Source organism: Passer montanus, unplaced genomic scaffold, assembly GCF_014805655.1.
Source record: "Passer montanus isolate IOZ18808 unplaced genomic scaffold, ASM1480565v1 scaffold57, whole genome shotgun sequence".
NCBI classification, from domain to species: domain Eukaryota; kingdom Metazoa; phylum Chordata; class Aves; order Passeriformes; family Passeridae; genus Passer; species Passer montanus.
The window spans coordinates 309,591-332,090 of record NW_024370705.1 but is presented as its reverse complement, the minus strand read 5'-3'; the positions used below and the strand labels follow the sequence as shown (position 1 = coordinate 332,090).

The 22,500-nt window shown below is 58.1% G+C and overlaps 1 protein-coding gene across 1 annotated transcript in view; it reads left to right on the top strand.

The window, feature by feature from the left end:
• LOC120510334 (scavenger receptor class F member 2-like) overlaps positions 1-21,136 on the top strand; it is a 21,324-nt gene extending 188 nt beyond the window's left edge. Inside the window, 11 exon segments of the mRNA XM_039726085.1 lie at positions 1-128; positions 5,138-5,196; positions 6,693-6,794; positions 7,097-7,616; positions 7,714-7,932; positions 8,304-8,432; positions 10,771-10,874; positions 11,389-11,506; positions 12,897-13,018; positions 17,180-17,332; positions 17,642-21,136. The exon segment at positions 1-128 is cut by the window's left edge and continues 17 nt beyond it. Coding sequence (XP_039582019.1) covers positions 1-128; positions 5,138-5,196; positions 6,693-6,794; positions 7,097-7,616; positions 7,714-7,932; positions 8,304-8,432; positions 10,771-10,874; positions 11,389-11,506; positions 12,897-13,018; positions 17,180-17,332; positions 17,642-18,846 — 2,859 coding nt within the window. The 3' untranslated portion in view covers positions 18,847-21,136.
• The last annotated feature ends 1,364 nt before the right edge of the window (positions 21,137-22,500 follow it).

Here is a 22,500-nt window from a genome sequence, read left to right as displayed (position 1 = left end):
GGGCTGCGGCCGTCCCGCCGCGCCCGGGCCGGGGCCGCGCTGCTGCCGCTGCTGCTGCTGTCGGTGCTGAGCCGCGGAGCCGCCCAGGAGCTGAGCCCCCGCGGCAGGAACGTCTGCAGGGCCGGCGGGTAGGAGCGGGGCCGGGCAGGTGTGCGGGGCGGGACGGGACCCCCAGCGCCGTGCCGGGGCCGGGGCACGGGACGGGACGGGCTCGCCGGTCCATCCCCCATCCCGGGCCGCCGCGGCGCTGGGCGCCTTCCAAGACAAAGTCCGTCCTGTGCGCGGCTGAGGCGGGGAGCCGGCGGCGGGGAGAGCTGAGGAGCTGAGCCCGAGCGGGGCCAGGGACGTGCGGGCTGGTCCTGATCCCCGGGGGGCTGCGAGGAACCGGTCCTGGATACCTCCGGAGCCAGTCCTGGATGCCCGGGGCCGGTTCTGTTGTAAGGAGCTGGGTTTGGGTGTCTCTGGGGATGGAGACGTGAGAGGACGGAGGGCAATCCTGCATCCCTGGGGCAGGATCTGCCCTGGGGAGCCGATCCTGGGTGTCTCCGGGGATCGGGTTGCACTGCTCACCCTGGGGTGGTGGAATACAGGATGCTCTGGGCATCACGGTGAAGCTGCCCCAGGCTGCTGGGGATTGTGGAGTTGGCAGCCCTAGGACTCTAGTGTTTGGCTTCAGAAAGTGGGTGCTGGCACTGTCTGTCTGTCCCAGGGGATCATATCCTGCCCGCCTGGCTGGGGGCAGGGTCTCAGGAGATGGCACTGACTTTTTCTAGCTCCCAGTGGCCTCCGTGTCCCACGGGTCCCTTTGCAGAGCATCACCTCAGCCGGGCTTCTCTGCAGCACTCAGGCTCGGTCTGCCCAGGCTCCTGGGCCAGGCTGGCCCCAGCAAGAGGGGAGAGAGCCCACAGCCACCGCCTCCCGCCGGGGAGAGCTGGATCCCCTGCGCTCTATGGGGGGCCCAGGCCATAAATGCACCTTTACATCTCGCCTGTGAGGTCAGACGAGTCCACAAGGAAAACATGTGCTTGGAGTGAGAGGGGCCGCATAATGGCTCCATTCAGCAGGGCCACAGGGCGCTGGTGCCCCCTCCTCAAATTACAGCCGGAGTTTGCTAAGGAGGCATTTCAGCAGCCAGAGCGGTGCAGCTCCCAGCGGTGCTGTTCCGTGGCAGCAGGGAGCCGTCCCTCCTCGGCTGCCGTCATCTGCGCAGCAAAGCTGCCACTGCATCTTGGGGTGGCAGAGGGAACCTTAGTGTCCCCACCCTGTCCCATGTGCTGGGGGTGAGGTGCCTGGCTCAGAAGGACCCCCTGATCCCCACTGGATGAAGGTGGGGGAGGTGCTCAGCACCACAGGGCTCACACTCCCTCACTGTGCCACCCGTGGGTGCCATGGGTTATGAAAGAGGCACTGGTTGTTGAGTGGGACAGGTTGGTTGTGGCCATCCTCCAGCAGGACTGTGGCCTGCAGGCAGCCTAGGGGCTGGGGACAGTGGGGCAGAGAGTCCCTAGGAAGTTGAGATGAGGTTTGCATCATTTTCTATCCCTCACCCTTCTGCAAACCCTTCTTCCCTCTCCTCCCACTAACTCGGTACCCACCCCCCATCATTGCTGTGTACGGTGGACATGGAGGACTCTCCATGTTACCATCCAAACCCTCCCAAGTGGCCCAAGGCCCTGGTGCTGCAGTTCCTGGGGCCAGGGGCAGTGGGACTGGAGGTGGCTTTGGGAGGTCCCAGTGTGCTCCACCCAAGGCTGTTGGAGCTTGTTGGACTCTGCAAAGCCCATCCAGACATCCTGTGGAGATGCCACTACAGGTTTCAGAGGACTCAGGATTGTGTGACTTCTTGTGACCTGGCTCCCAAGTAGAAATTCAAGGAATAATTTAGAGCAGAAGAAAAGGGCATATTTGGGGCTCTTTGGGATTTTGTGTTCTAAATTCAACTTGTCCTTAAATTTGAATTTCTTTCATAACTGGTTTCCCATTGGTATGGCCAAAGGTGCCAGTGGTGACAGACTGGGCACTGCTTTGACCCTGTCCCGCTCTCTTGCTAGCACTCTCTTTTCCTTTGGTCTTTAATTTTTATTTCTCAGTCTGAAGGGCTTCTATTTATACCCATGATCCTATTCCTGCCTGCTCTGGGGATATCTGTCTGTCTGCACCTTGAGGCTGAGGTGAGGGAGCTGCAGCTGGCATCAGCTGGGGAGTGCCAGTGCCTGGGACCCAGTTGTCCCAGGAACAGTGTGTGCCAGCTGGGTGGCACCAAGTGATGGGTGACAGAGGAAGATGAGCACTGGGGTGATGCTTGGAAGGAAGAGCAGAGGGATGGGGAGGGTGCCAGTGGTTCTCTGAGCCCCAGGAGTATGCTGGGTGTCCACAGGGCTCCTTTGTAGCTCCATCCACTGGGTGGGGCTGGGTGGTCTCACATGGGACCACATGCAGCAGCTCCCAGCTGAGTCCCAGAGTCTTGCTCCTGCTTTCAGGGATGTGAGTTTCCTCCTCATCATTCAGGGCAGGCTGTGCTGGTCTGATTGAGGAGCCACCCCTCCTGCCTCAGAGGCCTCTCTGTAGCCATTGGCAAAGTGATTTCCAGGAGCAGTGTGGGACACTAATCCACGAGGAAAATATTCTACCTCTGTGAAAAGCCTGGGATCATTAGCTGAGATCCCAGTGATGCTCAGCATGAGCAGGACGTGGCTGTTGGGCAGGGGCAAGGCTGGCATGGAGGACTTGTCCCTGCAGGTGACAGCTCCAGCTCTGCACACAGCCCACTCCTTTTCTTCCACATCAGCTGAGGTTTCAAGCCCTGGACACAGCTCAGAGGCAACTTTTCATTGTTTTTTTCCTAGCATTTGTAGTGCTTTGAAGGAAAGAAAGGATTTGCAGAGTAGATGTTTGCAGTGCCATGCCTGTTTGTGTCTGGAGTGAGCTTTTAAAGACATCTCTCAGTTATCTTTTCCAGTGGTCAGGGGGCACATGGAGCAAGCCCTTTGTCAAGAAGCTGAAGCCATGAAAGACCTTTTAGTCCCACACCCTGATGAGCACTGGTGACCTGCAGCCAGCACTGACCCTCTGTGGGCTGGCTGTGCTGTGACCAGTCCACGTACCCCACTGGAGCAGTGGTTTTCCAGTGTCACATCCTGGCCACCTCTGCTTGCCACAGGACCAAGTTTATTTGTTGTCAAAGCTGCTGATAAATGAGATGGGTGCTGAGCAGGGTGTGGGAGGCCATCAGCAGGCATGGGGAAGGGGCGATTAGCTATCAGGGAACAGATAAGCCCAAATCCTGTGAGGCAGTGGGCTGGCTCCCAGCTGGGGGTGCATGTGGTGCCACTCACCTCCTCCAGCTCATGGCAGAAGCTTTTCCCTCCTGCCACCATGTCCCAGTAACTCCCAGCTCCCCACCATCAGCTCATCACAAAGGATATTTTTTGGCAGATTTCAGGCGATGCCCGTTTTGGTGGCCAGGCTGGGCTCTTGGAGGCAGGTTTCCCATGTGGAAGGGTTTCCTCTTGCAAACCTTTGATGGTTTCATTTAAAAGCCACCAGACTGAATTTCCAAAGGGTGGACTGGTGGAAGCAACCCCAGGTGCAGCAGTGAGGCTTTGGCCATGCCCTGGGAGGGCAAGAGCACCGTGGGCCCTTTTCCACCTCAGCCTGAGTATCCCAGCACAGCTGGCAAAGCTTTTTGGGGGGCACAGCCTGAAGCCTCTTGCAGAGAAGGACCTTGACTCCAGCCTGCCCAGTCCTCGGGGAGGTGATTTGGTGGTTGGCCCCCCTTTGCCATTAACCCCATGCGTTAACTCCTCGCATGCTGGGCGGGAGCAGAGACCCCCTTGAGCTCTAGGGTCCCTGTGGGGGGTGTTTGTGCTGCTGCCATAGCAGCATCTTGTGGCTGCTTCCACAGGCTGCAGAGATGGAGCTATTTTGGGCTCCGGCTGCAAGGCATTTTTTCCAGGCCTTGAATCATTTTTGTGGTTCTTTTCTGCCTCCTTTCCAACTTTTCACTGTCGGCCGCGGCAAGGGGGACGCAGTGCTCCGGGCTGGGCCGGCGGGAGCTGCAGCCCCAGGACCCCGCGCTGGCCCAGGCGCCGCTGGCAGCTCCCGCCCCGGCCCCAGGACGAGCGGTCTGGCAGCCAGACGTGGTCCTGTGACTGCGCTGGGTTTCGAGCGAATACTTCCTCGCTGTCTCCTCCTCTTCTGCATTTGTTACACATAAAGAGGAAAAAGGGAAAAAAAAAAAAAAAAAGAAAAAGCCAGATGCATTCCAGGCTGCACCGCCAGACCAGCCCGGGTGAAGTTTTCAAGTTTTCCTTGACTGCAGCATCCGCCTGGGCTGTTTGTGACCCTCCAGCATTGCTCCCTTGCCTGTGGGACCAGGCGGTGTGGGTCACCCCAAGGACGAGTGGGTGGCTCCAGGGATGAGCAGGGATTTCTGTGGGGTTATGGGGAGTGTTCTCCCCACCCCGAATTGCAGCCCCCAAACATTTGCCTGGGGGGGTCTTTGACAAAGTGTGGGTGAGATGTTCCCACATGTTCCTTCCCAGCAGAGAGCTGAGCATCCCTGGCTGAGCCTCTGAGTGGGTCTGAGCCCCCATCCTGTGCCAAAAATGTCCTGCCTGGTGATCCTGTGCCTGGTAGTCCCTGGACGTGGTGGCACTCCAGGACTCTCGAGAGCTCAGGAACACATTCCAGCTGCCTGCAGTTGGCCTCCCCCAGCTTCTACATAGGGACATTCCCTGGGAGCTGGCTGTGTTCCAGCTATTCCAGCCAGGTGGTTCCATCCCCAGGCCACAAAGCTCCAGGCCTGCAATTCAAGTCATGCTTTTTATTGTGGAGGTTGCAAACATGACTTTTGCTTTTTCATCACTCCTTAGTAATGGGAAAAACTGGTCCTATTCTTACTCCTGGCATCATCTTAATGGCTGATGGGGCATCCATGGGATCCCCCAGCAGATCCATTAACTCTCTGTGTGCTGGAGGAGGAACCGAGAACTCTCCTTCCCCCTTGGAGGTGCAGAAACTCCCAGCAGGATCTCCCACCATCATGGCTTCAGTGCTCCTGGTGGGTTTTTGGGAAGGACCAGGACTTTTTGAGGGTTGTAACTATTTGTGATGCTTTTTTTTTTTATCCTTGCAGCTCCTCGGTTCTCGTGTGCTGCCCGGGATGGAGGCAACAAGGGAGCGAGTGTATAATAGGTAAACACCAGCATTTTGCTTCATTGGGCTCTGCCCATCGTTCACTGAGCCCTCCTGGCCTCACCACCACTGTCAGGGGCCATCTTGATGTGTCCTGTGGCTGGGACGCCCTGTCCTGGGGACCTGCAGCCAGAGTCTTGTCTCCCTGCAGTGCCCTGGGACAGCACTGTGTGGATGGAATGGGTGCTCAGCCCCAGTGCCAGGGGTCACAGAGCTGTGTGGGTTTCATTCCTTACCAGCCAGCTCTGGGTCTGAGGACTTGGGGGTGCTGCTCGGGGTCCTAAGGGACAGTGAAGTGTCCCCCAGGGTGAAGGTGCAGAGATTTCCCACAGATGCTGCAGCAGCGTGGGGACCTGAGCCAGAGCCAGCAGTGAAGCCGAAGCAGCCCAGATCAGGCACATGGTCTCTCGTGGCCTCACTGGGAAGAGGCTGCTGGGGTTGCCAAAGACCACTGAGCTTGGACTGGGCCGTAAAAGGTGTCATAGCTCTTTACTGGGGGCCACAGCAAGCCCAGCATGGATGCTCAGCATGAAACCCTGGGAGCATCATTCCCTGCATTGCCACCACAATGGAGACAGCTGCTTTGGAGCTCTCCCACAGTCTCAGCTGGCCACAGGGCTCACCACACCCCAGGAGAACTGGAGGTGGCACTTTGCAGCTGGGACCAAAGCCCACATAACCAACTAACCCACTGTGCATGAGGCCTGTAACCACTCGCTGCATGCCTTGGGAATGGGATGTGGCCTGTTTGGAAGGGAGAAGGACAGGATCTAGCAGGACAGTGGGGGGAGGATGGTCCAACAGTGAGCAGTTCCCATCTCCTGCCCCCAAACCTGCTCTAACCTTTAGACTCACTGCTCCTAACCTGTGTAATCTGTCTATTTTAGGGGTTTCTATAATATCCATCACCGTAGGTCTAACAACTCCCAGGTAAGGTGGCTGGGATGGGTGGTTGTCTCTCCCTGTCCCAGTGCCTAAGGAAGCTTGTCCAGGGCGGTGTGGGACCTGCGAGTGCTGCCTGCACCACATCCTGTGCTTGCCTGGCTCCAGGCATCGGTCTCAGCAGGAGAGGGGCTGCTGGCCTTTGGGGGCAGGTGGCCACATGGGAGAGGCAGTGCTGGGATGGCAGTGCCTACAACCCCTCTACTGTGTGTCCCCTTCTCCCCTCTATCAATGCAGAGCTGAGCAGGGGACAACACCATTGGGCACAGCCTCTGGCAGGGACACGGCTTGGCTGGGTGGCAGGAGACTGGTGGCCAGGATGGGTGGCATCCTCTCTGGGTGGCAGAGATGGAGCAGAGCTGGGTGACAGGAGGGAGTTTTTCTGGAAGGGCGCCCATGCAGCCCAGGCAGCTGCTTGCCACGATGGTCACAGTGCCACAGCTCAGCAGCACTCAGAGGGTCACTGCACAGGCTTTTTTCTGCTCTGGAGGGGTCTGGGGGGCTTTAGGGAGCAAGCACGTGTACTCATGCCTGCTGTCTGTCCGTCTGTCCAGCTGTGTGCGAGGGGAACTTCACCTGCAAGGAGAACGAGGTGTGCGTCAGGCCCGGCGAGTGCCGCTGCCGCCACGGCTACTTTGGTGCCAACTGCGACACCAGTGAGTACTGGAGGGTGCTGAGGGGCTTCACTGGGGTGGACCCGGCTCACCCTGGGGTGACTTTCCAGAGCAGATAATCAGGGATGGAACTGTGAATGCTCTAGCTCTGCCCTTGCCTGTTCCCTGGCTCTGTTTCCCAGGGCATTGTCCCCTTGCGGGGGTCTCCTCTTAGATCCGGTGCACAGGGGGGAGGAGAGGGAGGGCTGTGGTCAAGAGATGCTGTTGGGACTGAGGGTCTCCATTGGTGCCTGGCATGGGGTTGTCCCTGTGGGCAGTGCTGAGGCTGATGGCTCTCCCCACAGAGTGTCCCCGGCAGTTCTGGGGTCCCGACTGCAAGGAAATGTGCACCTGCCATCCCAACGGGCAGTGCGAGGACGTGACGGGCCAGTGCACCTGCAACCCCAACCGCTGGGGCCCCAAGTGCGAGAACATCTGCCTCTGCAAGCATGGCAAGTGCGACCAGAAGACGGGAAAATGCACCTGTGAGCCCAACTGGTGGGGCCCACAGTGCTCCAGCTCCTGCTACTGCAGCCACAACTCGCAGTGTGACCAGCAGACAGGCAACTGCCTGTGCCAGCCTGGCTGGTGGGGCCGTGGCTGCAACAACCAGTGCTCCTGCAACAACTCGCCCTGCGAGCAGTTCACGGGGCGCTGCCAGTGCCGGGAGAGGACCTTCGGGCCTCGCTGCGACCGCTACTGCCAGTGCTACAAGGGCAAGTGCAACCAGGTGGACGGGACCTGCACCTGCGAGCCGGGCTACCGGGGCAAGTACTGCCGCGAGCCATGCCCGGCTGGCTTCTATGGCCAGGGCTGCAGGAGGCGGTGAGTGCCCATCCCTGCTGGGTCTGATCTGGCACCGGTGGGAGGCGGCAGCAGGAGGATTTGGGGTGTGCTGGGTGATGGGTTCCCCTCGTTGCAGGTGTGGGCAGTGCAAGAGCCTGCAGCCGTGCACCGTGGCCGACGGGCGCTGCCTGACGTGTGAGGCAGGCTGGAATGGCACCAAGTGCGACCAGCCCTGCTCGCCTGGCTTCTACGGAGAGGGCTGCGAGAAGCTCTGTCCCCCCTGCAAGGATGGCCACACCTGCAATCACATCAATGGCAAATGCTCCCACTGCAACCCGGGCTGGATCGGAGACCGGTGAGTGCGGCTGGGTGCAGCATTGGGTTCTGGAAGAGCACTGCCTGGCTTCCCTGATTCTCCCAGGGAACAGGGTCACTGAAGGGTTTTGCAGCCCTGGAACCGATCCTGGGCACAAGAGTTTGCAGAAGAGCATCCCAGCTTGAGAGCTGAGCCCTGCTGCCCCATCCTGGGTCCGAGGGGCATAGGCAGGGGTCTCACAGACTCCCTCCAGTTCCGTGGCCGTGTCAGTGGGCCCTGTACCCCTCTCCTGGCTTCAGAAACCACATGCCACCACGGTGCTATACAGCCCCGTGTCCGTGCATGTGGAGGGATGCTGGAGGTCCCCAAGTGCCATGGGTACTCCAGCCACTTGCCCTCATCCCTCCCAGGTGTGAAACCAAGTGCCGGAACGGGACATATGGGGAGAACTGCGCCTTCGTCTGCAGCGACTGCGTCAACGGCCAGTGCCACTTCGAGACTGGGCAGTGCCTCTGCCACCCCGGCTCCCACGGCACATAGTAAGTGAGGCATGCCTGGGGGCACCTCATGGCACAGGTGATGCTCAGGCACCTCCTGCCCCTTGTGTCCTGTGCTGTTGCCAGCTGGGAGGTTTCCTGCAGTGGAAGCGTGCTTGGGCAATAGTTTGGATGATTTCGTGAGCAGAGGGGGGAAGGACAAGCTCACAGAGCAGCAAGGGCTGTTGCACTTTAGAAAAGGCCTGTTTGGCAAAAACAAATCAAAGCGGTGGTTTGTTGGGGGTTTTTAAGTCCAGGGTGGAATTTCTATCCAAAAACAGAGAGAAAACCACATAGCAGAAAAACAAACAGCCTCACAGGCATGGCATTCCTGGGGGGCTCCCACTTAAAGCTCTGCCTATGGCTGGGGCCTTCCCAGGCCTCCCCCTTCCCCCACTCCAGAGGCACAAGGGCCATCGAGGGTCTGCTCACATCCCCAGGTAGTTTTTTCCCAGCGTGGGACTGAAATGTTGTTTGAAAAGATGAGGAAAGCATTTTCCACCCAGCTGGGACATGCACACAGCTCCCCCAGGTCCTTCTGCATGGTGCTCAGGTTTTCTCAGCAATTAACAGAGGGTGACAGCAAGGACAGGGATTTGGAGCTGGCATCTTGCCCATGCTGGCATTTCACTCAGGGCATAAAAACAAGGAGCATTTGCATTTTGGGGAGTGGTATTGTGGGACTTTGCCAACTACCTGTGGTGCTGGAACAGTTGCTGGACACTGGCACCAGTTTAGGATGCCCAGCCTGGGCATCATGGCCACCTTTGGTAGCAAAGGCAGAGGTGAGAGGGTCTCAGGGGGGTGTGGTGACGCTTTCAGCCCAGTGCCAGAGGGCAGAGTGTGGATTAACCTGTTCTGAGACCCTGGCACAGCACTGGGAAGGTGGGGATGGGGGATGCTCAGGATGCAGCCTGGTGCTGTAACTTTGAGCTGAGCTGTGCCAGGTGGTGCACTCAGGCAGGCTCAGGAATGTTCTGGGTGCTCAGGCAAATCCCTGTGATTATATCCAAGCCAGTGTTTTTGTCAGCAGGGTACAACTTTGCTAAAAAGAGGATTTCTGCAATGAAGGCACAAGCAACATCCTTGCCTACAGCATGTCCTCTCAGCTTTAGCCTCCGAGGAGGCTAAAGGAGCAGCTGCTAAAATATTTATGTGTGCACAAAGTGCTTTATCTTCTCTGTCTTTCCCAAAAGTGTCAGGACTCTCCTCCTCTGCTCTCCCAAAATCTCAGCCTGGGACAGAACTGTGGGGCCAAGTGGTGGGGTGAGGGTTTGGCCCTGCTGGGGGACTGTCCCTGCTCCTGTTCTGCTGCTTTAGCTGCCTGGTGCAGCACAGCAGACGCAGAAGCTCAGCACTCATCCTGGCAGGCACATGACAGACACGCAACTGGCACATGACAGGCACACAGCAGGCACGAGGCTTGGCCAAGGTGGCACTTTGCAAGTTGTTGGAGCGTGAAATGGGCTGAGCCGCCTCAGGGCACAGTGCCTAGGGCTGGGGGCAGCTGTGTCCCCAGGGGAGTGGGTTTGGGCCCGGGCCCACTGGCTCCTTCCAGCTGCAGCCACTCCAGCTGGGATGCAGCTGGCAGAGGGTTTGGTGCCCAGTAACACTGCCAACATCTCCCAGCTCCAGCTGGGTCCTGCTCTGTGGTGTCTGTGCCATAGCTGGGGAGGCAGGTTGGGTTGGATCTACCAACACCATGTTTTCCATGCTCAAGCCCTTGAGACTTGTGGATTGCTGCCCATTTATGCGTGTTCCCATCATCTGTGACACTATCAGGAAGTCATTTTACCAGCAGTGGAGATTTGGCACCAGGCATAGCCAAACTGGAAGGGTCTTAGGGCTGCTCTGTTGTTTTTCCTTCTTGGAGGCAAAAAAGAAAAAAAAGTCAGTCTGGGCACGTTCCCAGCTTGTGGCCACTGTGGCTTTGTCTGGCTTGGTGGGGGATGGGGCTTGGGTGCCATGGCCACATCACCACTGAGCTGAGCTGGAATCCCTGTGCGTGACACCAGGGTGTCTTTAGACGTGACTGCTGGGTTGATGACCTTTCCTAATTTCTGTGTCTAATGGCAAAGTGACATGCAGAGAGCAGTAAGAGTGTCTGAGATCCAGCTGGGCCGAATCCCTTGAGCAATGGGCACAGCCACTGCGTGGGTGATGGGCTCCTGATCCCTGAGGGTTAAGGATTCTCCCCAGGGTGCAGACGAGCTGTGTCGAAGCAAGCTGGAGGAGTGCTCCCTGGAACATGGAGGGTTTGGGAGAAGGTGGCAGCCGAGTGGCTCCCACTACTGTGCCTGGGGTGGGGGATGCACTACTCTCATCCAGCCCTTCCCTCCAGCTGTAACCTGACTTGCCCTCCTGGACGCTACGGAGCCAACTGTGCAGAAGTCTGCGGCTGCCACGACGGCGCCTGCGACCCCCTGACGGGCGCCTGCCACATGGGTGAGTGCTGGGCACCGGCTGGGCTGTGCCACGGGGCTGGGCTCTGCCACGGGGCTGGGCTCTGCCACCGGCTGGGCTCTGCCACGGGGCTGGGCTGTGCCACGGGGCTGGGCTCTGCCACGGGGCTGGGCTCTGCCACCGGCTGGGCTCTGCCACGGGGCTGGGCTCTGCCATGGCACTGGGCTCTGCCACGGGGCTGGGCTCTGCCACCGGCTGGGCTCTGCCACGGGGCTGGGCTCTGCCATGGGGCTGGGCTCTGCCACGGGGCTGGGCTCTGCCACCGGCTGGGCTCTGCCGCGGGGCTGGGCTCTGCCACGGGGCTGGGCTCTGCCACCGGCTGGGCTCTGCCGCGGGGCTGGGCTCTGCCACCGGCTGGGCTCTGCCACGGGGCTGGGCTCTGCCATGGCACTGGGCTCTGCCACGGGGCTGGGCTCTGCCACCGGCTGGGCTCTGCCACGGGGCTGGGCTCTGCCACGGGGCTGGCTCTGGGCTGAGCCGCGCGTCTGCCTTGCAGAGGCCAACCAGAGGATGGGGGTGATCGGGGCAGGGGCCCTCCTGGCGCTGCTGCTCATCCTCCTGCTCTCCCTGCTCTGCTGCTGCTGTGTCTGCCGCAAGAAGGATGAAGCCAGCGGGTGAGTGCCAGGAGGGATCTCACCAGGCTGGGAATGCGGAAGACCAGTAGGTTCTGGGGTTGACGGGGGATGCAGAGACCCTGCTGGGACAGCGGTTGTGCAGGGAAACTGAGGCAGAACTGTGCTGCTCACATGACACCATGTGGGTATAAGGGTCTGAGCAGTCCTGCTGCATCATCAGGGCTGATGGAGGTACTCAGGATGAGCCCTTCCAGGGGAACACCTTCCTGCTCTGACTTTGTTTCTCTCTTGTGGGCCATCATTTCATGGGGACCTGCCAAGTCCCCTCCAGTCACTAGGGTCTGGAGCTGATCTGCAAAGGGGGCCCTGAAATACGGCAAGGGTTACACGACACGGCCAAAACCCTCAGAACAAATCCCTGGGCAAAGGGATGAGGCCTGGATGACAGGGGGGTGCAGACTGTCCCACATGGGGATGGATGGTCAGAGCCGGGAGGGTGGGTTCCTGCAGCAAGGTCAGGATGCTGACAGTGTTTTAGAAGCACCAAGTTAACATCCTGCCATAATAATGGGAGTGGGGACAGACCCAAGGCAGGGGGAAAGGTTTGTGCTGCTTAGCAAGGGATGAGAGGGCTGTTGGAGCTCCTCCAGATGTAAAGAAAACCCCCTCATGCCACCAGCCACTGCACAGGAATTTTTCAAGAAGCTTCCCCTTGCAGCCCTGCGAACTCGATCCCAGCCAGGCACAGTTGGCTTGGAGAGCCTGTGGGCTGCAGGTCATAATCCTGCAGATAAAGCACAAACCCATCAGGTGAGGAATGGCCCAGGGAGAGGGGGAATGGCTCCAGACAGTTTTCTCTCTCCCAGGGTGCCCAGACCACAGTGTCCCCAGACTGCTGGGTGACCCGTCGAGGTGTCCCAGCGTGGTCCCTTGCAGGGGACGGTGGGCATGGCACATGTTCCCTTGAGTCAACACACAAGGACACTCGCCCCCATGGCTGCAGAAAATTGCTTGAAAACGTGGCCCCAAGAGGCTTCAAAACCATAGAGCAAATAAAGAGAAGCCACATGTTTGGCTTTGGGTTGGTATGTTTTTTGGGTTTTTTTAAGATTCTTGACCAGGCATTGTGGGTATTTTTGGTCTGCACTGCCAATGGCCGTGGTTGGATCCAACCTTCCCACCATTCCCTGGCACTGCTCTACATCCTGGTGTGGTGCAAGCTGGGTTCCTGGGGCTGGCAGCAGCCTCTGTGGGTCCTCAGATCCTTCAGCCTGGGCACGCCACTGCTTTTCATCCACCCCATTATCACTCCAAAACCCCTTTACACTTGCGGCATCCCTGAGCTGCTGCCTCTCTCTGTTGCCCATGAAGACTGTCCCCACCACAGGAGGGGAACAGTGCCTCTGACAGTGCCATTACTTTACTGCAGCTCCAGCCAGGACCCAGCAGCAGCCAAGAAGCCTCCAAGACGTTTGTGTGGGCGCTTCAGCCGGATTGGGATGAAGCTCCCACGCATCCCTTTGCGCCGCCAGAAGCTGCCCAAGGTCATGGGTAAGGCACTGGGGTTTGGGGAAGGTGCAGAAAGCCAGGTTTTACTCCTGTCAGGGCAGCACGTGTGGCTCAGAGCACCCTCTGCAGCCCCAAAGGAGGGCAGTGAGCATGGCAGAGCAGGAACACACGGATCACTGGGAGCATTTCAATGGTGTGAGCTGCCTGGCTCGCAGGAGCTCAGCCCTTTCTGTCTGCAGCTTCTGGATATCCAGGCACATTTTGCTTTGTGAGAACGCAAAGGCTGTACCTGGTTCTGGAGCTCTGCTGAGTTGTTTTGGGTTTGTTCTCCTGACGTTCCTCTGAAGAGGAATGGTCCCTGTCACTCAACAAGATGCCTTGTTAGTGCTTTTGATTCTGAAGTAACCCCAGGAGCCAGAGCATCTGGGCAGATGCCCTCTCTCCTGCCATGTGCAGCAGAGTTGAGGATGGAGGGGCAGAGATTTGGGTTAAGCTTCACATTGCCCAGGAGCAGAACTGGCTTGTAGGGAGCTGCTCGTACCTGGCAAAGCCCCTGACCTGGCACTGTCAGGGCTGTTGGGGACCCTCTGCATCCCAGCAGCTGGGGAATGCTGTCCCTTGCACTCTCTGAACTCTCCTTGCAACTCTTCCCAGCATGGGGAACTGGGGGTCTGCTGCAACCCCATTAACTAAACCTCGTGTGAGGGCAGCAATCCCCACGCTGTGCTGGGATGCATTTCAACCCCAGCCCCCTTCCTGAGCCCAGCACCTCCCTGGCCATGCCATGCTGGTGGAACCCCCAGAGCAGCCACATCCTGGCACACAGTGCCTCAGCCTGAGGCTAAACCCTCATCAGCACACAGAGGTGACCCCATCCCTGCACACCATGCACTGCCTTCAGCATCCAAGCTGGGGGGATAACCCCTCACCATGTCGGGCACAGCAGAGCCCTACCTGGAGCAGGGTATGCCAGGGCCAAGAAACATTCCTGCTGCAAGGATAACAGAGGATCATACAGGCTGTGTTTGTGCAAGGGGCCGGGGAAGGGCTTGGGGAGGACAGAGGGTGCCTGTGTGCAGCGAGGGCAAGGGGGGCTGCCTGCAAGCAGCTGGCAGCAGTCCAGCTGCTCTGTGTACACAGGGCAGCAGCGGCCCCGGGAAAGGCTGAGGGTGCTCAGGATGGTCTCAGGTCCCAGCAGAGCTGAGGCTGTTCCTGGAGTCTGTCACTGAGCTGAGAGTTGGCATCTCCCTGGAGGAAAAGGCTTTGGTCAGGGCTTGCCTTGTGTTACCTGGCACAGGGGAGTCCATGTGGGCTCCAGCAGCTCCCAGTCCCACTGACACATGGTCTGGCAGTGCCTCCAGCCCCACAGGGTCTGGGGGCCCCAGGGTGACAGTGCCCTGTTGGGTTGCCTGTAGAGGCTGCCTCTCTGATGCCCAGTGACCAGGGTGCCACATCATGACCGCACCTGGTGCTGTGGAAACCACAACGACCAGTATCCACCTGAGGAGGCCATTTGTTCCCCACACTGGTCCTGCCCCAGCAGGGGGGTCCCAGGCGTGCTGAAGTGCCCCATCCCAAGGGTCAGGTCAGTGCTGGAGGTGCCCAGGACCTTGTGGGGATGTCACAGTGAAACTGCTGCTGGCTGATGCCTGGGCAGTGGTCACTCTGGATCTGCCCACAGTCCTGGCCATGTGCTTGCTGACACCAGGTGGGTTTTCTGTTCTGGGCTCAAACACCAGTAAGCACAAACCTAGTCGTGGTAGAACATTCCCAGGTGGGACTGCAGGTCTTGAAGCCCCGCTAAAGCTCATCAGGTGCCTGGAGCCTCAGGTTCCTCTCTCAAAAGCTGCTCCCCAGCCTTGGCACCAGTTTTGGATCCAGAGCATCTCCCCAGGGGTTGCACCTGAGCTGGCAGCCTGCAGGGCCACCCTGGGCTCGCACCAGCAGCCATAGGGCCAGCATTTGGGTACCCTGTGTGTGGGATTTGCTCACGTCACCCTGAAGATGCCAAGGCTTATCTGAGCCCAGCACCCCACCACATGTCTTCCCCAAGCAGCAAAGCTCAACCAGCCCCAAGAGTTATGCCGATTATGGGGAGCTTGGGAGAGTGGGAGGGGGTGGCCAGGAGGGCTCTGGGATCTCTCTCTCATGGTTCTTCTGCTGCTCTTCTCTGCCTCATCTAAATCTTGAGACCAACTGGCCACTGTGCAGGCAGGTCTAGGGTTGTTACCCTGATGCTGTGGCTCTGGGAGATTTTGAGGAGCAGTGACAGGTAGTGATATGTGGGAAGCATCTGCATTTCTCTCAGCCCCAACAGCCAGGGAAGAAAAATCCCAGGCAACCATGCTGGAGCCCCCAAGCCTGCCAAAGCTTCCAGGTGTACTACATATCCTTATTTTATAATCTGGCTGTGTCCTGGGTCTCCCTGGAGTCCTGGAGTCGCCTCCTGGCCGTGAGTCCCAGCCGCTCGGCACGCCTCCTCTCAGGAAGCATCTCCCTTCATCCGCTTCCAGACGGCTGCTTTTAATTTTCTCTTTTTGGTTTTTATTACAAGGAAAGCCATGTTGGAGCTGTCGCTTCCCCCTCTCTGGGCCATTTGCTCTTTAAATATCTCTGCTTGGCTTTTTTTTCCTCCTTGCTCTAAGAAGCCAAACTATGCAGGGGTGAGTGTGTAGCACTGCTGTCATTTTAAGAGCCCTACATGTCTGAAGCCAGATTCCCCAGTAAAGGATAAACATTCCAGTGGGCATCCCAATTACTCTAAAAGTTATTTTATTGTAAATCAGGGATGTGCTGCAAGGTTCAAACAGTCCAGGGAGGCAGTTGCAGCATGACTGGGATGCAGTTGGGATGTTCAATCAAAGGTCAAAAATACCTGGCAATGCCCATGTACAGCTGTGACCCTCTCTGTGCATGGGGTTTTCATAGAATCACAGAATATCCTGAGCTGGGAGGGACCCACAGGGATCATCAGTGCAGCTCCTGGCCCTGCACAGACATCCCAACAGTCCCACCCCTCTGCCTGAGAGCATTGTCCAAAGGCTCCTGGAGCTCTGGCAGCCTTGGGACCGTGCCCATTCCCTGCAGAGCCTGGGCAGTGCCAGCACCCTCTGGGACCACCCTTTTGAGCCCTTCATCCAAAGCAAGGCTCTGCTGTGCTTTGAAGGCAGCTTGTCACTGTCCCAGAGGACAAAAGCCAGTGGAAGGCAATGGGGACAAGTGCATCTACTGCTGCAGGACTCTCTGGGAGGATCGGTGCCTCCTCCCAGCTGGGTGCTGCCTCAGTTCTGTGAGTACCTGAGGAGGCTGCTCAAGCTGTGGGCACCTGGGAAAACACCTCAGGATGTGATGGGACATGAGATTATGCAGAAAAAAGCCTGTAAAATTATCAAGCTGAAAAAAACAAGGCACTCCAGCCCAGACAACTCCTAACTGCTCATCTTCTCTATTTTGTTTTATTAACACCGTCTTTCTTCTGTTGGTTTCTGTCTTCTACTTGGCTTCTCTGTGGGTGGCCCCTTGGCAGAGGGGCAGTGCCAGGGCGTGAAGGGAGGGATACTCTTACTCAGCTTCAGGAGGGAAGAAGCTGTCAAAGGGATTGAAAAGAGGCAGAATAGGGAAAATGTACATCCCCCTGCTGCAGGCTTCCTTTGATCATCCTGCATCCATGTGCAAAAGCACATGGAAAGGAAAATGCAGTCAGTGATGCTGAAGTGGGAATTAGTGGAATTAAAGCCAGCAGCTAATTTTCTCCCTGGGAAGGGGACAGTCACAGTGCCAGGACACTCTCTGCAGGGTGGCTGTGCCAGGTTGCACAGCTCATGGGTGACCACCAGGACACTCACCAAGTTCTCATGAGACCCAGGGTTTGGGTGGCTTGTCCCTCCACCATGTGCATCCTCAATTTAGGCAGCTGGAGACGGAGATAGATGGAAGTGTGAGGCTTGAACAGACTCTGTTGCCCACAGCCCAGGCATGGGGGGATACTGGTCACCACCACTGCTGGTTGGTGGTTTTTGTGGACACTTGGCTGAGGTATCTGGTGGGACTGTGCAGCAAGAAGTGTCCCCATGCCTGGGATGCTGTCCCTGTCCCTGAGACCCAGCAGGAAGCTGGGCAGTGGGGAACTGTGCAGCCTCCCACCCTCCTGGGCCTGGGGGGTTTGGCAGAACTGACACTGACAACAGTTCTTTGCCCTCACAGTGGCCCACCATGACCTGGAAAACACCCTGAACTGCAGCTTCATTGAGCCACCCTCTGTGGTGGAGCAGCCTTCCCCGTCCTGGTCATCCCGCGGCTCCTTCTCCTCCTTTGACACCACAGATGAGGGGCCTGTGTACTGTGTCCCCCATGAAGGTGAGCAGGGTGCATCCCCAGGGGACTCTGGGGACAATACCAGGGGCCTACTCTATGGAGAGCTGTCATTCTGGCATGGTGGGGATCGTGTCACCCTGGTTCCTGGTGCCCCAGGAAGGAGTGCACTTTCCAGTCATGCCTCCCATACGGTTTCAGAGCTCCCTCTCCAGCATTTGCTGCTCCAAGGTTGAGAGGCAGGAGATCTCTGACTGGGAGCCTAACTGGTAGGACACTGTCTTGCGGGAGCATCTCAGTCCTTCCCCTCCTCAAGCACATCCCACCTGACACTCCTGTGCTCTCTTCCCACAGAGAGCATAGGTGACAGCAGGGACAGAGGGACACCTGCCAGCCCCGGGGACAAGCTGCTGGCCCCGGTCAGCGGGGAGGAAGCAGGAGAATACACGTTCCTGAAGGAGACGGGCTCTGTCAGAGCCTTCCCCACCGACAGCAGCGAGACCCCCCTGCTCAAGTCCTCGGACAGCGAACGCTCCTCCTGCGGCTCGGGGTCGGCCAGTGCCGCGCTCTACGCCAGGGTCGCCCGCCTCTCCAAGCAGTCCAAGGAGGAGGAGGACGCCACTGTGGAGCCCCGCAGCCCCGGGAAGCCTCCATCCCCAGAAAGGACCAAGCCCCGTCCTCCAGACCCGGCCACGAAGCCCAAAGTCTCCTGGATCCATGGCAGGTACAACTCTGGCCAGTCCAACTCGCTGCCGGCACCCGGCCAGTCCCCAGAGCAAGTGGCCGCCCGGTCTGGCAGCCCCGAGCAAGGCCAGGGTTTGGCCAAGAGGAAGAGGAGTCCGAGCGAGACGTCGGCCCACGTGCAGGGCAAAGCGGAGGAGAAGAGCGGCGCGCGGAGCAAGGAGAAAGTGCAGAAGCAACCGAAGGAGCCTGGAGTCCCCGAGGGCAAATCCAGCCTCTGCGGGGAGCCGCAGTCACCCTCCAAACCCAAGCAGAGGAGCAAAGCCGGCTCCGAGCCAATGGAGACCATCAACGGGGCGGTGCAGAACGCCTTCCGAAAGATGGGTGCCTTCCAGCCAGAGCGGCGGGCCGGGGACACCAGGGATGCTCCTTGTAGCCCCGGCACCAGCAAACCCCGCTCCGAGCCGCTGCATCCCCAGCTGGCCTCCGAGCTGGCCGCCCAACTGAAGGAAAAGACTCAGAGCCTCAACAAGGGGGACGGAGGCATCCGGGCGAATGGGGTCGGTGCCCAGAGGGAGAAGCCCACCCCTCCACAGAAAGCCAAGCGCTCGGCGGCCGCCGGCGGCCAGAAGACCAGCAAGCCCTTGCTGCCCACCTCTCCCCATCTGCAAAAACTGATCCCTGCGGCGGCCGAGACGGCAGCCGGGGAGCCCAAGTGGATGGAGAAGCCAAGTGCCAGCAGTGGCCAGGATCAGACTCTCCCCACTGAGCAGACAGCCAAGAAAACCCCCATTAAGAAGCCTCCCAGGAAGAAGAGCCGGGAAGCGAGCCTGGAGCCACCCAGGGCAGCTGCTGTGCCTGCTCAGGCAGTGCAGTGACCAGGAGCCGGGCACCGGCCCCGCGCCGGCCGCATGCCGGGAAGAAGGACATTTGCCAGCACAACCAGCGAACGTGGGAGCCTGGACTGGGCTGGGGGCACTGGAAGAGCCTTGATCCTCCCTTTATCCTCCTCCATCTCACTCATCCCCATTTTTGCCTTAGTCCCCCCTGCCCTAGGACCCGGTCCCTTCATCTGTGCCCTGCTCCTGCTCTCTGCCCGGGTCTCAGCTCGCCTGCCCTCCCTGCGCGGGCGGGACCGCAGGAGCCGGCCCGGCCGCCAGCCCGGGGGCTCCGTGTGTGGCGTATCCTCCCCTTTTTTTTGTAGCAGTATTATCGACCGCATAAGCAGCGCTTGTTGTACTAGACGTGCCCACGGTATATTCTGCAGTAACCCAGCCGCTCGCTTCCCGCGCTCCACTCCAGTCTGTCGGGGTCGTGGAGCACGGGAGAGGGAGGGAGCTGCTGCTCAGTGCCCTGGGCAGTGCCAGAGATGTGCTCCATATCCATCGCTGGCAGCAGCTGCCCTGCCCCGGCGCCCTCCAGGCACAGCTCTCCACTGCCGGTGCATGCCGGAGTGGGGTCGAGCTGGTTTCGACCGATGCCACCCTCCCTCCCTCCGCCGCGGCGCTGCTCCTGGTCAGAAGGAAGCACTATTTATGGATGGAGGTGGATGCCCTTCGGGTTCCCTACATCCCATCCAATGGAGTTGGAGGGATTAGTTTGGTATGAGAGAGCCTGGCACCTCTGCAGAGCGCTTTCCTAATAAAAATGTATTTCGTCCATAGCTGGGTGCCATCTATCCCTGCCCCAGCCTTCCCGTGGGCAGGCAACATGCCTAGCCTTGCTTGGGTGCTGCCTGGTCCTGAGTGGGGTGCAGTGGGGAGATGGATGACCTCACAGCAGTACAGGCAGGTGGTAACAAGCAGCAGACCAATGGGAGGCAGGTGTCCACTGGGGCTGGTGCTACACATGCTCACCTGGCATCAGAGATGAGCCCTGAGGACAAGAGGAGAGCTTCTCATCCTCAGTACCAGATTTGTTCCAATGGCTAACTGGTCCCGTGGTCAGACACTGCTCAGTGTAACCTGGGTCAGACCTTGAGGTTCAGGAAATCTCTGGCTACTGAGCAGAGAGCTCACCTCTGGGTGCTCAGGGTGCTGGGACAGAAATGTGGGGGGGCATGGGAGTAACCCCTTGCCCAGGGGCTGCTAGCTCTCTCAGCATCTGGGGTCTTCACACAGCCCCAGACAGGATGCTGCCAGAGGACAAGGCTGGGACAAGCCCAAGGGCAGCCCAGAAGCTGAGGCTTCTCCCACACAGCTTCTGCCCAAGATTCCTAAGCAGGACTCTCCCTGGCATTAGAACTGGGGCTGTTTGCTTCCAGGGCAGCTGGAAACATTGGTGCCCACCACTGAGCCATCCTGATCTGTTCCCACAGTGGGGGTTGATGTCCCAGAAGACCATCAGACCAAAAGGTCAACCACAGCAATCTCGAGGTGATGGAGGCAGCTGGTGAACACCAGAATGGGATGAGACCACATGGAACAGGACTGCAACCAGCCCAGGACAGCACTCAGGAGGGGATGGGCTCTGGCCCACACCTGGCCATGGCTCAGCATTGTGTAGCTGGAGCCAGCACAGTCCCTGACACTGTCTGGAGAAGCATTATCACATTATCAAAGCTGAAGAATGACATCACAGTGTTATTTCACAGGCTCCTGGTCACCTTTCAGAGTTCCTTCACTCTCCCTCCCCTTTCCTTCAGGTTTTATTTGGGAAGATGAAGAACAGTGGCTGAAACTAGTCCTGGGACATCACACAGTGCAAAAAAAAAAAGGAGTGGATGGATGAGCTCAATGTTGCCAGAGATAAAACAGAGAAAATCAATAGAAATATTGAGACATTGAATCCATGAGACCTGGGATGGCATCCAAGCCCTTCCTTCCACCATGGAGGCTGCTGTTGGACAAACTGAAGAGGCTTCCAAGACACTCAGATTGATAACTACTCATAGGTTAGTGAAAGAGAAGTAAAGGAGTTGAATCCAGGCAATAAAAGTGCAAAATTAAATACAGTTTAAGAGGCAAGGTTTGTCACAGACATCACATGGTCCTTATACACATCTCTTTGTGTCAGTACTGAAGAGCACTCAGGGGAGCCCCCATGATGCTCATGATGGTGGCCCAGGAAGGTGAATTTGGGAATTGCCCCAGCCTCCTCTCGGGTCACTTTCTCACACATGCAGGCAGTCAAGCTTGGGCTGGTGCCTCAGGAAAGTTGGACACTAACCTCCCTGTGGTCCTCAGGCTATCCTGGCACAGCTGAGGATCACCCAGGCATAAGCCCATCCATGGACTCCCATCAGAGTCCGAGCCAGCCAGAGGAGAGCCTGCAAGTGAGCAGCCTATGGATAAGTGCAAAAATCCCATGTCACAGACAGGCAGGCAGGTCACCAGAGGCTCCAGCCCAACCATCACATCAGGGTGGCCGTGACAATATCAGGCTAAGTCTTGGGATTCTCCAAGGGTAGAGATACCCCAGCTCCCTTTGCATGTTCCAGGATCACTCTCCTGGGTAGGAATTTTATTCCAAGATTGAACCTGAATCTTCCAAGCTTCAGCTGGTGACTGTTTACCCCTTTGCATCATTCAGTACCACCAAGAAGGGTTCAACTTTATCATGAAGCTATGTTAGGGGAAATTTAAGCTGATTAACAAGGATTAACAGCTAAAGAGGGTGCTGGCACTGCCCAGGCGCCCCAGGGAATGGGCACAGCCCCAAGACTGCCAGAGCTCCAGGAGTCTTTGGACAGCACTGGCAGGGATGCCCAGGGTGGGGTTGTTGGGGGGTCTGGGCAGGGTCAGGAGCTGCACTGGTTGTTCCTTGTGGGTCCCTTCAGCTCAGGATATTCTGTGATTCTGTGACCTTAGTCACTGACTGTTCTCGGAATCCTTCCCCCAGCCCAGCCCTGCCCCCTCCTCCTGGTGCAATGTGTGCCAGCTCCATGAGCATGTTGATATCCCTTGTCCAGGCCTCTCCAGTTTCTTCACATCCCCCTTGAACTAGGAAGCCACATCTGGACACTTCCTTCAGACATCTGCCTGTGCCCTTCCCAGCAGCTCCCATTATGGGCTTTGCCTTACTCTGAGGAAAAACAACAAGCTGATGTCCACCCTGAGGTTCTCTGTTGCTTCCAGGGTCTTTCAACAGGGTCCTGACAGCTCAGACAGCTCAGAATCTTCCTGTAATGTCCTGTGATGCCATCCATGTGAAGGACATGGATGAGGCATTGCCACACTTCAGTATCAGGAAGGGCTAATGAATCTCTTTTCCAGGCATCCTGCAGGCTTTCTTCCCACCACTGCATGTTGGATATCTCTGACTGCCAGCTCCCCATGAAAGACACCGGTGAGGAGGTCTTGTTCAGGGGGTCACAAATCAGCAGAGGCTGAAAACCACCAAACAATTTTCCTGCAGCTGTGAGTTCCACCAGGAAATGATACATGCTTGCTGTTCTGGGCTGGTTTTCAGGGCTGTTTTGGGCAGGCAGAAAAATTTGACTTCAAGGGAAAACCAGCTGAACCCAGTCATAATGTGGAGGAATCAGGTGTTCTGCTTCCCCAGAGACAGAGCAGGATCCACCTTCCCTGATG